The sequence below is a fragment of the Prinia subflava genome, chromosome 5 (assembly GCF_021018805.1).
Source record: "Prinia subflava isolate CZ2003 ecotype Zambia chromosome 5, Cam_Psub_1.2, whole genome shotgun sequence".
Classification (NCBI taxonomy): Eukaryota; Metazoa; Chordata; class Aves; order Passeriformes; family Cisticolidae; genus Prinia; species Prinia subflava.
The window spans coordinates 49,638,035-49,652,643 of NC_086251.1; the positions used below are offsets into that span (position 1 = coordinate 49,638,035).

The window sequence follows — 14,609 nt, forward strand, 5'->3', positions numbered from 1 at the left end:
TTTTTAAGGGAAATGAGAAATGGCACTTCCTGTGCATTCAGAAGAGGCAGGGTTTTCCTGCTAGGAGACAGAAATTACTATGTGTCATCTGAGACATGTCTGCTGTCTGTCCAGAGCAACCCTGGGAGCTGCTGCCCTTAGCTGCAAACGGTATCTGTCATGGTATTACCCAAGCAAAAGCAGTGTGTGTTAAGATCTGAGTAGTAAGAGATACCTCTGCCCAAATTAAGATGCAAACAAGACTATAAATGAAAGTCAATTATGTAGATTTTATTTTACAATGAATGTGAGGTAAAGAGATAGAAAGGAATAGAAAACAGAGAAGAGAGATCAAGCAGAAGAGAGTCACTACCCAAAGATCCAGTGACATCGTGTTGGTCCTTCATACTGGGCTTCTCAGTGATGGGGGCCCCAAGATAGTTCAAAACTTTTCATATTTATACATTTTAGTAAACAGATGAATTAATGTTCATCAGCTACACAGTTCTCTCAATCTAATGGTTAAATTATTCCCTCACTTCTGATGCTAATTAGTCCCATGCTCAGTCTTTCTCTTCTTCTGAGTCGATGAAACTGGTTTCTTGAGTCAGAAGGCTATGAATTGGTGGTTATGACCTCCCACTGCCAGAATTACCTTTTGCCCAGTTGGAGCTGATTTCAGCATACTTGCTGAGCTGGCTTTCCTTATGGCCTGTAAATTCTGCATTCTTTGTGATCATTATAAGCAAAACATTCTTCTCCCCAAGCTTTGTTAATGTCCCCCTGAGATAACACCCAGACAATTGAACCGTCTTTATCTTTTTTTATCTGAAGTTGCCACTGTTGTGGCTTATCTTACAGTCTAAGTTCTAAGTATCCACAAAGGCGTATTCAGGGGGGCTTCAGTGATGGTTGGTGGTCACCATCTGACCCATAACTAGGGGTGATCTTTGACTGCCTATATACATACATATGAGCAGTTGCTTCATTACAGTCTTGGTCACAGTGGGAATTTTTGTCCAGGTGCATTAACCAGGATGTACTGACCAGATCACCCCATGCCATGCCTGGAGTTAGTGCTGTATTCCCCTTCTGTGTTTATCCTGTGGCAAAGTCCATCTCAGCACTAGCAGTGTTTGAAACAGGCAGCTGTCCTTACAGTGTGGAAGGTGTTCTGCTATTTGTAATTGAAACTTCTGCAGTCTGAGCTAGACTATCAAACCCCTTTGAGTTTCCTTGGGACTCCGGCCCAATTGGTGACTTATTGGAGAGAGACAGCTATGATCTGTTGTCTGAAAAGTTAATTTAATAACTTGAAAACAACAAACAATAAGGCATCCACTGCATTAGAATGAACTGGACAAGGGGTAAAAGGCACGAGGCCAAAAGCAGAGTCTAGGGGCAGACAGGGGTAATTACACACCCTGGTGTGGAAGAGGAGTTAAGGTGGGGTCTGAGGGAAGGGTCCAATGGGGGACAATGATTAGGAATATTAAAATTCTTACACCAAAAATCAACCTGTGATAACACAGAGAACTGAGAATTTTCTGGTAGCCATTTGCATAAAGAGCTTGTCAATAAGCCTTTTGCTTATGGCACTAAAAATGGGGTTTCTCAAGGCATTTTTCCAGGGTTCTCTTTTTTCTTGGGGAAACTGCTCTCTACATGTAATGTCTTCTAATTTTAGTGTTTCTCATGATTAATAGCAAGCTGTTGAATTCAGCTGAGTTGAAGTAGTCTTTATAACAAAGTTTCACTTTGTAAGTATATAGATAAAACCACATAGATACAGCACACTCACTTTGCAACTTGTCATCGTGTATGATACTTTGCTTGTGTAATCAAAGATTGGTTAAGACCTGCCTTATGTTTCTGTTTCTAAAATATTATATAGATTATAACAAAAGGTCCATCCCACCTCTCCCCCTCAAAAAAAATAGTAGATCCCAAATCTGCACATGTATTCCCACTGCTGATAAAGGCAGGTTCTTTTGCATTGTATGATATATAACACCTAGGATCTTTGCAGCCTGAGAATGATTTAATAATTTTGTTTCATCTTAAAAATTTCAAAGTGACTAATTCAAAAAACTTCTTTGAAAGTTTTTTCCTTTCAGATGATTTAAAAAACTTTTTTTCCCTGTATAACCATCCTCAGCGTTGATACAAACAGTAACATGTAGGTCCAAGCAGACAGGCAAATTTATGACTTTACACAATAATGATCAGCTAAAAATATGTGGGTTAATCGTAAGGTGTGGTTAGGAAAACATTTAAATGTGCAAAGATTTTTTTTAGTTGTGCATCAAAATGAAAGCAAAGAAATTGTAAAATCATTAACCCAGCATTTTCTGTTCCTTTAGACAGCCAAATGCAAATAGAATGCATTGAAAAAATAGCTGCAAAGAATTTCAGGTCATTTTTTCTAGAAAATAGGAAGTAGAAGCATGAGTTATCCTGTTCACTTAACTGATTTACATAACTTCCAAATCTTACCTCTTGATTTTATTTTAATCTTATAATTTTTGTTCAAATGTAGACAGACCTTTTTTGTGAGGACAGCTGTAGATAGCTTTTTTTGAAGGAAGAAATAATAATATGACTCAGAAAGCTACAGGACATGTGACAATTGATCTAGTTACAACTTGGAAGTGAAACAATTTGCACACTTTGTATATTTAGTGTACATGTATTCAAGAGTCAGTGTAAACCTGTATCCAAATTGCAGTACCAGATTTTAATAAAAACCTTTTTGCTGATTTCACTTTACAGAAAAAAGAAAAGTTTTCAACTTACGTTGTTGCCTCAGGACATCAATATGGAGCTGAGGAAGATCTCTTTCACTATTTTTTTAAGGTAGACATCTAACTACATTTGAAGGATCATTTAATTTCTAGGGGCAAACTGCACTGGAATTGAATCTATTTTTAGCAGCCTTGGTATCATAAGCACAATGCTTTCATTAGCAGAACTGTTCATTTGACTCTTTTGAAATATTTTAGCTACAGTGGAAGGTTTTTTTCTCTTTTTTAACTCTATTTTTTTCTTAGATATTTCTCTGTTTTTTGAACAGTAACTCCATATGTACTTTCCAGTGAGAACATGCCTGTCACATAAATGGAATCCAGGGAAATAGCTTCTTCTCAACATTATATCAAAAATATTAAATAAATCTCTTCCCCCCCCCCCCCCCCCGCATTTGTTTTTTGGTTGATACAAAGTAATATTTGTCAAGATTAAAAAATAGTTTTTAAAAAAAAAAAACCCTCCTGTTTTTAGTAGGCTGGCAATCAGTATTTCTCAAGAATGGTCTCCTTTCCTGCCGTTCTATTAATTATTCGATAAACTGAACTTTAAATCTTCAATATATAGATTTGCCTAGTAATCAAATGTTTCTTTTTTAGCTCTAGTTAAAAATAACCTTTTTCCTCACTTTATTCTCTGTATTTGCAGATGTGTTGGCTTGGTGAGACTCCTGCAATACCTGTTTTTGGAGATGGAAACAATTTTATTCCAACCATTCATATTCGTGATTTAGCAGCGTAAGTGGAAAAAAAGCTGATAGCTAGCTAGATAACAAGTCCAGATCCACTAGAGAGTACTGAGGCTTTTAAATTGGGTGGGTTGGTTTAAGGTCACTCTTGGGCCCTTTTGACTGAGTCAAACAGAGCTTTCAGTTTCCTTAGATGTGCCTTCTGGAAACCTTATGCGACTGTTGCACTGGTGCTTTGCTTTTAATAAATGGCAAGTCATGCTCAATCTAGAATGTGATACCAGTTAACTGGCACGGAACTGGAAATGGATTGAGGACTCTGCAGCAGACTATGACAATATCTTCTACAGATATAGCTTTTTATTCTTTTAACTTCTTCTGAAACAAAATGTGTAGTTGCACTTCTTTATTAAGTAAAATATATATATGAGAATGTCATGCTCTGAAATTTTCTGCAAGAAGTTGCAGACTCTTGGTAATGTTTCATGAAATGCATTTAACAAGGAAAGCCCTGGATGAGTCTCCAAATACCAGCCTGGGCTGTACTTGCTGTGTTTCAGAGTGTTGCAAAATGTAGCAGAACACAAGCCAGACTTACAGTACTTACTTGCAGTAGATACATCGATGCACACGCTTGAAGAAATAATAAAGGTAAGAGAGTTGACAAAAATAAGAGATTTGAGTTTCTTTTTTGTTTTTTAGTATATCTGTATGCAAGGTTTTAAAATTATGCATTTTACTGAAGTAGAAATTCCTAGGTTTTCCTAAATTAAGTACTAAATTACATGGAAGATGACTTTGAAATCCTCTAAGACTTCTGTCCTTTAAACAAAATAGTTACTTGATCTTGCAGAACTAATTTTTGCAGTATTATCATTAAATTAAATAGAAATTTTATCCAAGAAAGTTATGGAGAATTGTTACAGGATTCACAGAACTGTGATTAGACACTCAGTCTTCACCATCATTTCCCTTCATGTTGTGGAAAATACCTTGTTTTCCCAAGAGTTTTGAAATTAAGTCTAGAAGTAGTCTGAATGACACTGGTAAACTATTCACTGTCATAATGAGAATGAACTCACTTGCTCATGTAGATGGAGAAAGTGCTACATAAGTACCAAACATAAGAGCCCTTTTTGGTGTTTTTTGAGGTTGGTTTTATTTTGTTTTGGATTTTTTTTCTGGTTGTATCAAAGAGAGTTTAATGAAACAGGAAGCTCACTAGATGATGAAACCTGTGCTTTGGTGCAGGTAGGCACCCAGAGGAGAGTGGCTGGTGTCCTTTCATAGGTATGTGGTTGTTTAGAAATGTGAAATAGAGGACAGGAATAAGTGGACAGTTTTAGGAAGTCGCGAGTGGAGAGAGTGCTTCAGAGAGATGCTTCAGCAGGGAGCTGTACCAGCCCTGGGAAAGACTGGAAAGGTGCATGGGAAAAAGACACCTTGGGAGTTATAGTTTAAAATAGCTGAAGATTAGAAGAGTGTTTGGAAGGAGCATCATATATGCCTTTTCCATGCTTATTTTCTTTTGGGTGTCCACTAAGTTACATCATTGAAGCCAGAATACTGGTTTATTTGGTCTGATGTTGTTATGGACTAGTTTAAACCCAGAAGAGCAAAGAAAACTAAGTCCCTGTGCATAAAGTGAAAAGAACCTCGAAGGTTCAAAATATACCCCAAAAAGCAAGAGAGGTTAGATGCTGGTGCCAAAAACTTAATATATTTTATTTAATAATAAAAGAGACAAAGAGAGAGGGAAAGAGGGAGGGAGGGAGGGAAAGAGGGAGAGAGAAAGAGAGAAACAGAACAGAGGAGAGGAAAGGAAAGAGAAAGAAAAAAGAGAGAAAGAGAGAGAGAGAGAGAAACAAAGAAAGAAAGGAAAGAAAAAAGGAAAAGAAAAGGGAGGGAAAAAGGAAAGGAAAGATTAATTTTGTGGGGGGACAGGGAGAGAATGACAAGGGTTAGGAGGAAGCATATCACCTATCCGAGGGTCCCAAAGATGTCTCGTTGTTCCCCTCCATCTGAACTTCTGGTGATGAGGGTCCCCGCCACCGCCGCCACGCCGCAGAGTGCAGAATCCAGCGGGTTAATGATAGTGCAGAATCCAGCGGGTTAATGATATACACTGCGGGCAGGTGGGAACGCCCACGGGCCTCCCTTGCAGGGGGCCAGTTTGTCACTGTCCCTTGCAACACTGAGGCTCTGTTGCATCATGCTGCAGTGCTGTGGTGCGGGGTCAGGGGACCCCTTTGTGGGGCGGCCTTCCATGGGCCACGGCAGCCGTTCTGCTGTGGATAAGCTTTTCCCGGGGTGGAGGGCCCTCGGCTGAGCTGGTCTGCGCAGGAGGATGGGCGTGCACTGCCTCTCAGCAGACGCTTTTTCGCCCACACCCAAAACGTCCCCCAGCCCCAAGACACACTTTTTGGTGAGAGGGTCTGTGAGAAGCCTGGGTGCTGATAGCCCTGGGGCTGCGGTCACCACTCGGAAGGTGTTACACTTGTGCTCTGTGTCCTTTTTCCCCAAGCCTGAGTTGTTACTTTATCTTATCTTCATCAGCGAGCAGTCCTGAGCCTCAGTCCGAGCCCCATTCGGGGTGTGGTGGTCTTCACTGCAGCCTTTCTAATACAGGTTTTGCTATAATAGGTAAAAATCAATCATGGAAAATTTTAAGTCATAAATTATAATATTTCAGTCTCTGACAATGATCCATATAAATGTTTATGATTTTATGGGATGCAGTGCGGTTTAAATTTATTTTAAAGTGCTGTAGGAGTAACTAACAATTTCTATCTAATGATGAAATGCAAATGATAGTAGAGACTTATCAGTGGCATTGATCTGAAGACCCTTCCGAATTGTTGATGGAATTAAATACCTCAAGAACCTGAAGTGAAAGTGCTGGGAAAATAAAGATCTCCAAATAGATCTTAAACACTAGGAATTTATTCATACATTTAAGAGCTTTATAACATTTTCTGTGGTTTTGGGTTGTTTCTTTGTTTGTTTTATTTTTTTATTGCAGGTACTAAGGAAGAAGTGTTACTTAGCAATCGAAATCTATTTAATACTAATATTAAAGTTAGAATATTGTTCTTAGATCTACTTCAAATCTGTATCCCGATTTTCCAGGAATAGTGTAACATAAAATTTAAAGCATATATTTTATCCACAGGAATCCTGTTCAGTTTTTTTGTAGTAATCTGATTTGTTAAGTTGTTTTGGAGTGGGTTTTTGTTTATTTTGTTTTTCTTGTTTCTCTGATAGTGTATCAGTAAAAATGTTGGACCAGGAAAAATTGAGAAGGTTCCCAAAGCAAATGCATTCGTGAGCAAAGAGCTAACAGTCAGTACTTTTCTTTCTTTTATTACTTCAGGAAAGTATTTAAACTGAAAAATATAAAATAATGAATAATATAATTTATTTTTTCTTTATTTCACTAGAAAAATTTAGCCCCAAAATATGCCTAAAAATATTTAAAGAGTGTTTAAATTTGGAAAATAAATAGTAAAATCTAGCTTTCATAAAACTTAATTTTGAAGGGTTACAACCTCATTTAAAACAATAAAACTCTGATGCTCTGATGTCGCTGTTCTCCTTAGCATATGGGAGCACTCTAGCAAAACCTACACAAATTGATAAAAAGAACCAAAAAAATGTTAATAATGCAGTGCTGCTAAGGCTGATGAACACAGAACACATAAATTATGTTGTATTAATCTATTTATCTGGAATAAACTGTTCATAGGAGAAATAAGCAAAATAAAATCCAGATAGTTTTAAGATGGTGTGAAAGAGGTGATTCCTTGCAATTTCATGAAAACTTTTCATTGTACAGAATAATTGTTTAGTATTGCATGTTCTAACAGATCATGAGAACACTCAAATACAAATATACATTGAAAAATAATATTTTTAAAAATAATAATTATAAATAAAATATCTGCTTTGCTTTGTATGCAAAATTTATTTCCCAATGCTTTAATTCTTTCTATTCTCCCCATCCATTCTAGTCTCTTGTTCCAGCTGTTCTTCTACCATGCATAGCTTAAGTCTGTAAATAAATCTAGCTTTGCTCCCTCAGCAAAAGCAATTGGATATGTTGTTTGTGAACCTGCGAATGCACCCTTTTTATGTGAAAGAGAATTTCAACATTAAGTGGGTTGCTGAGGAAGGACTGATAGAAAACATTGCACAAGTTGTCACAGAATACAAGCAAACTCGAGGATTACTGGTAATGATTTGGTATATACTATTTTAAGCTGCCTTTCTTTAATTATCCCCAATAGAAATGGTTATACAAACACAAGTCTTAAATTAAAAAGTAAAAATACATAGAAGCTGGATATAGATGCAAAATAAGTGAACATAAAAATTTAAATTGAGGAAGTTAAATAAGAGGCAATATAAGTTAAAAAATAATGACCAAGTTTTTTTCCTTTATGCCTAAAACTGGAATTCTATAAATGCAAATTGGCTTCATGATGGAAAGTTTCTATTCTGAAGCTAGTTTCTTTATGCAGTATATGGCACTCTTGGTATATTTTGCCTCAGGAATACAATAGGCATGTCTTTTATTTAAGCTTTTTTTATAAGAGTCTATAGTTAGGTGTGTATTTTGTGCCCTGTATATATTTGGTGAGTGTGGATATTCCAGTGCAATATAGCCTTCATTTTACTCTGCTCTGTTGTGTAATTTACTGGGCAACTTCACTATGTTAGCTTAATATTTAGAACTTCTGTATTCAAACGTATAGGTTACTGAAAGGTGCAGAAAAATGCTTGTTTACATTCCAGTATTGATAAAGTTGTTTAGCATGTCTATATCTGGTTCAAACTTTGAATAAGAGTTCAGGGCATGTAAAAAATGAAGCTACTATTGTTTAAAGTTCTTTATTGAAATTCCTGTTGTAGCTCTGAAAGGATTATCAGATCTGCATTTGGGTTTAACTATTGCATATAAGTACATATGCATCTAACTAAAATGCATCTAACCAGCTAGGTATGAGAAGGAAGGCTAGCTAGACTGTCTCTGTCACTACTCTGTTGCAGAATTTGTACTGTCAGATTTACTACATTAAGATATGCACTTAATTATGTAAGATTTTGGGTTTATAGAGTAATATATTTAATAAGTGTATACTGGAATCCTAATTGCACTTACTCATCCTCAGGCTAGGTAGGCTGAAATGAGACATCATTTAAGATTGTGATGGGTCTGGAATTTTTGAGGTCAAAATAATAATTTTGATGACAGCAACTCTACCTCAAGGGGGAAGTAGAACTATTGCATGTTTATAGTAGAATATCTGCTACCACATTCCAAAATTCATCCTATCTGTGGGATCCTATGCATCCTATCTAATATAATGCATCCTATCTCATCTCTTTGTTTCATCTCTTTGGATTATTCAAACATTAACTAGCCACAACAAATTGGTCTGTAAGTCTGTCACCCTGTTCTTTTGGAATTTTCTTAGCCTTCTGATTGTTTACCTTTTTAGAGTCAGTTTCTCATGTTTCTAACAGTTTCTTAATGTAAATATAGCTCTGTTTACCTAATGGTTGTTTCTTGTTTACATTCCTTTCTGGAGGAGGAGAGTAGTTGACTGACTCTCTGTTTGACCAGTGTGGTTGGAGGGGCCGTGATCCCATCCTCCAATCCACAGCTGGTGCCAAAAATGTATAAATATGAAAGAAAGTAAAGTTCTGTCCCCTTCTTTCCTGCTGGGATATCTCTGAGTCCGTGTGGTTCTTTTGTGTCTGATTATGTCAAAGGTCTACTAAATAGAGGCATGCTTTTTCTCCAACAGTAAGTTTCTTCATTTAAGTAACTATGTTACTTCAGACCTGTGAGTGATAAAGAAGATATTCAGCAAGGAATAAATAAAGGAAGAAAATTTAAAAAAATAATTAGTTTTAAGTACAATTGCTATTTCTTATTAGTCATATTAAAAATATTGTTGCTTTTACATAAAAAATATGCTGTTAGAATAATGTTATATTTTTATCCTTTTTTCCAGCCTCTCAAAGTTTATATTCATGGTCCTCCTGCATCTGGCAAATCTACCATTGCTAAGGAGCTCTGCAAACATTATAATCTACATTATGTTAGGACAAATGATGTGATTTCTGAAAAAATTGCAGATCTGGTGTGTTGCTGTTTTCTAATATTCCTGTTATTTTAATTTCTCTGATTTAAAAATGTTTGGCAGCATTTAAAAATTATTTATAATCCTATTATTTTGGAGTGGAAATATCTTTCAACATACTCATCATCTCTGGTGGTTACACTGAAATCTTTTTAGAGAATGAAAGTTGCTTGATATCTCACTGTTCATGGGCACACACAAAAGGAATTATTTATTTTTTCTTTTATTACATCTGTGTATAAAATAAATTTGGTTATGGAATCTTGAGCCAATTCATATTTCTGTTCTTGTCATCAGGAGCAAATTGTGGCTAAAGAATCTGAAAGGGTAGAAGTACCAGGAGAAGAAGGAGAAGATGTACAGGAGGATGAGGAGAGTGAAAATGTGGAAGAAGCAAGGGAATTATTAGAGGCAATAAAAGAAAACATGAAACAGAATAAAGGTAGGATATACAAAGTATTGATGGGATTCAGGTAGCTAGTGCAACCCTATGCAAATTGAAATCAGGAAATAAATTTGTGGTCTAGACTTTAACTTCCTATTAGAATCAAGAATCAACTGGACAAGGCAGAGGAAATATAATGAAGGGTTTATGAGTTGAGATAAAGACAGGGAGAGATGACAAATTGAGTACTGTCATATGGAAAACAGACCTGACTTGGGGAAATTACTTAAATGTATTAGCAATCAAAATCAAATGACCCAGCCCCTTCTCTCCTGAATTTAACTTTATTCACAATTCTCTACTTCCTCCCGCCAACAGCACAGGGAAATGGAGAATAGGGGTTATGGTCAGTTCATCACATGTTGTTTCTGCTGCCTCCTCCTCAGGGAGAGGAGTCTTTTCCCTGCTCCAGTGTGGGGTCCCTCATACAGGAGAGTCCTCCACGAAGCTCTCCAGTGTGAGTCCTTCCCATGGGCTGCAGTTTTTTATCAACTGCTCCATTGTGGGTCCCTTCCCCAGGACGCAGTCCTTCAGGCACAGGCTGCTCCAGCACAGGTCCCCTACGTGGTCACAAGTCCAGGCACCCAACCTGCTCTAGAGTGGGCTCCTCTCTTCATGGGTCTGCAGGTCCTGGAGTCCTGGAGTCTGCCAGGAGTCTGCTCCAGTGTGGGCTTCCCATGGGATCACAGCCTTCCTTTGGACATCCACCTCCTCCATGGGCTGTAGGTGGATCTCAGCTCTCCCCTGGACCTCCGTGGGCTGCATGGTGACAGCCTGCTCGCCATGGTCTGCACCACAGCCTGCAGGTGGATCTTTGCTTTGGCACAGGAAGCACCTCCTCCCCTGATTCTTTGCTGAATGTCTGCAGAGATGTGTCTCTCACAGATTATCACTTCTGTCTTCCCTGGCCACATATACTTCTGCACAATGACTTTTTCCCTACATAGATATTTTGTCACAGAGGCATTACTACCATCACTGATTGGCTTAAATTTGGTCAGCAGCAGATCCATCTTGGAGCCGTTTGGCATTGTCTCTGTTGGTCATGGGGGAAGCTTCTACCAGCTTCTCAGAGAAGCCACTTCTGTGGGTCCCCTAGCTAACAAAACCTGTCCACACAAACTCAATGACACTATACACCTTGTATATTAAAAGTCATATATTTTAAAAATATTTTAGTGCTTCTTTAATTTCTACTTCAGATTTTTAAAATAATGTCCTATTTTCTTCTCAGAGCAGAGAGCATAAATTTACATAACACAAAGTAAAAAGCTGGTGAAATATGCCTTTTTCAAACTTGCAAAAATAAAAGTATTCTAGTAAAAACAAGTGCATGCTCTTATGAAATTGTGGGTGCTATTTAAGAACCTCATACATCATTAGAAATTAAACACTGTTTACGGAAGCCTGGAAAGAATTTTAAAGTCTGCAGATTGAGAAAAGTTTCCTTGCTGTAAAGTATTGTTTTCCATCTCTATATGAATAATGCCATGTAGTTTTGGTCTTAGTGCTTAACATTTTCCATGTGGTATAAAATGATCCCCTTTAAAAATGCAATCTGTTGCTAAGGGTTTACCTGATTTGGATCTTGTGTATCTGCAAAGAAATTAACTTCTTACACACCTGGAAGCTTCAGTAATGAGATCTATGGCAGCATCTCTTCTGCATGCTTTGATGTGTTGTTTAAAATAACAATGCCTTTTAAAATAATTACATACTTTCATGATTAGAATTGTTTCTAAATATCTAAGACTTTTCATCACTAAAGCAAAATAAAATAGGAAATTAGAGTTAATGTTTGTAAAAGGATAAAAAATAGGGTCAAACCTGACTTTTTCCTCCTATATATTTTCTTAACAATATAGGACAAGTAAATAAACCAGTTTGTATCTCAACCTGCCTGAAAATGAAACTTACAGATCCTACCTCATGTCTTTTTTGCAGGACTATCTTTAAGTCTTACTGTGAAATGAAAATAGAAAATTATTGCTTTCTCATGATTTTTTTCCTGAAGTATTTCTTTATTGCTTCTATTAAAATTTGATAGTAGTATTCAAAATAAAACTAACCTCATGTTTAGATAATTTAAGTACTAATATTGATATCCTTGTAAACACAAAGGTAGTTTTATTTTATATCTACACCTTAATATTCCATAGATCACTGACAATGCATAATATACAAATTGTAACTCAAAATATTTAACTTTTTAGAGTTTAAGCAGAAGAAAAATGTATTACATGTTAGTAAAATTATTTCAGATCTCTTGTTTCTATGAACTAGGTACCTATTAACTTTCTTTGTCTTAGGTCATCTAAGTGATGAGTATCTTATTAAAATTATGAAGGACAAGCTCATGTCTATGCCTTGTAGGAACCAGGGATACGTTTTAGATGGGTTCCCAGAGACCTATCAACAGGCAACGGATCTTTTTAAAGGTATGTACTGCTTGGTTTGGTTTTGTTGCTGCTTTTGTTTTTATTGCTGCTGATGTTGTCACTATCATTATTGTTCTCAGAGTCATACTACGTGACTGCATCAGCACTGTAATGACTGCAGTCATTAGATACAAAACAAAGCTTTATGATGTGTAATTATTAGAATGTAAGAAGGACTGTAATGCACCTTATTTAATTTATGCACAAGATAATTTTTAGACTAGCTGTCTAGTAAAAAGTAAATGCACAAACATGGTGGATACTTTCTTGTCCAGTATTGGTCTACTCCCCTTGAACAAGCTCTACAGCAGAATTTCTTTATAATATTTAAGGGCTACTGAATGAGAGGATCCAGCCAGTGCACAAATATATATTTTATGAGCCAAATTAGAGAGTATTTATTCAGTGAGCTATAGCAGATATCACTTCAGAGAAGCTCTGCAACACACATTTCAAATTGTGAGCGAGCACTGTCTGTACATTAAGACCAAGAATCATCTTCATGTCTAAATTGCAACAGGGGTTTGAAGGTATAGAAAGAATAGTCTTGTTCAGCTTAGTGTGGTGTTCTGCAAATGGTCATGCTCAGCTGATACTCTACAGCTGTTTTACTGACTATTCATAAGAGCAGATTCTTAGTAGCAAAAACCATTTTAACCATAGAGTTGTAAAATATTTCTACTCTTCTGAGCCTTGTCTCTAATTTTTGCAGAATAATTTATTGGGCAGGAGGAGAGGCCAAAGATAAGACAGCAGTTTTAAAACCTGACGTATTTAAAAATCGTGTGTACATGTACATACATCTGGGGTATAGGCAAACAATTGCTAGTGTCCCAAGACACAATTCTGTGGTGCTTGGCAACATGAATTACTTATTGAATTCTCTGAATTGGTGTCAAGGTTAGATTAATCTTCAATTATTAGTATAATTTGGATATTGGCAAGCCTCTGTTTTACCGGACACATTTTTACTAAATATAGTGATATTGTTGCTTGAAATGAAAATGTCAATAATTTCTTACTTTTGTTTTAGTTGACGATGATGAAGCAGAAGAGGAAGAGGACAAACCAAAAGGCAAAATGCCTAAATTTAATAAAATGATCATACCTGGTAAGTTTGACAGATTTCTTTTTCAATAAACTGAGGTATTTTATTTTCTAATTAAATAAAGTGAGGAAATATTGCTGCCACCAACAAGAAGTCTAAATATCACTCCATCTGTTCCAATTTAATTGAACGTAAAAAAAAAATCTATTTCTTGTAATGCTGCTGCCCTCGTATTTAAAAGTGAACAATTAATCACGGAATCATTTAGGTTGGAAAAGACCACTAAGAGCATCAAGTCAAATCATTAACCGAGCACCATGTCCTTAAGTGCCTCATCTCCATATCTCTTAAATACCTCCAGGGATGGTGACTCAATCACTCCTCCAGACAGCCTGTTCCAATGCTTGACCACCTTTTTGTTGAAGTTTTTCTTAATTAAAAGGAAGGGTTTGGTTCAATTTCTGAGTTGTTTGTTTGTTTGTGGGGTTTTTTTGTGAAAATGCCATCAACTGTTGGCTGATAACAACAGTAGTGGCTGTCTTGTGATTACAGCAGCTTAATGGAATAAAAATGTAATGCATTGGTTGTGCTGGGAATTAAAATAGAGTGGTTTTCATCTATGTAGAAATTGTTTTATCCTGCTGTTTTTTCATGATTCCTTTGGAAATTTTGTATATATTCAAACAACATGTTCTTCTTCACAGAATTTGTTTTTTCTTTGACTGCATCTAATGAATTCCTTATAAACAGAATAATGAATCTGCCAGAGAGTGAAGTTTCTAGAAGAGGTTATACTGAGATACATTTCCTGCAAAGCCTGAAACGCTTCCGCAATTTAAATGCCCATGATACGACAGTTCTCAACTATTTTGATGAACTTGAAATACATCCTCAGTTTATTGGTATGGAATATAAAATTAGTAGATATAACACTAATAAAAAATTTTGTTCTTACAAATTTTACACTTGCAAAAAATTGAAGATAAGTGTCCATATATAAATAATGTTTTTATTAACATTGCAGAATACATATACAGCTAGCATTTAATTATATACC

General features: G+C 36.3%; 1 protein-coding gene across 6 annotated transcripts in view; it reads left to right on the forward strand.

The window, feature by feature from the left end:
- Positions 1 to 14,609, forward strand: part of AK7 (adenylate kinase 7) — a 31,381-nt gene that overhangs the window by 6,511 nt on the left and 10,261 nt on the right. For 4 of the 6 annotated variants that reach the window (XM_063399325.1, XM_063399330.1, XM_063399326.1 and 1 more), the window contains 10 exons: positions 2,752 to 2,835; positions 3,433 to 3,521; positions 4,033 to 4,123; positions 6,737 to 6,814; positions 7,554 to 7,703; positions 9,493 to 9,621; positions 9,919 to 10,063; positions 12,376 to 12,504; positions 13,538 to 13,615; positions 14,257 to 14,454. In XM_063399325.1, the coding sequence (XP_063255395.1) occupies positions 2,752 to 2,835; positions 3,433 to 3,521; positions 4,033 to 4,123; positions 6,737 to 6,814; positions 7,554 to 7,703; positions 9,493 to 9,621; positions 9,919 to 10,063; positions 12,376 to 12,504; positions 13,538 to 13,615; positions 14,257 to 14,454 (1,171 nt within the window). The remainder of the gene's footprint in view (positions 1 to 2,751; positions 2,836 to 3,432; positions 3,522 to 4,032; positions 4,124 to 6,736; positions 6,815 to 7,553; positions 7,704 to 9,492; positions 9,622 to 9,918; positions 10,064 to 12,375; positions 12,505 to 13,537; positions 13,616 to 14,256; positions 14,455 to 14,609) is intronic. The other 2 variants (XM_063399329.1, XM_063399327.1) reach the window with 2 other exon arrangements.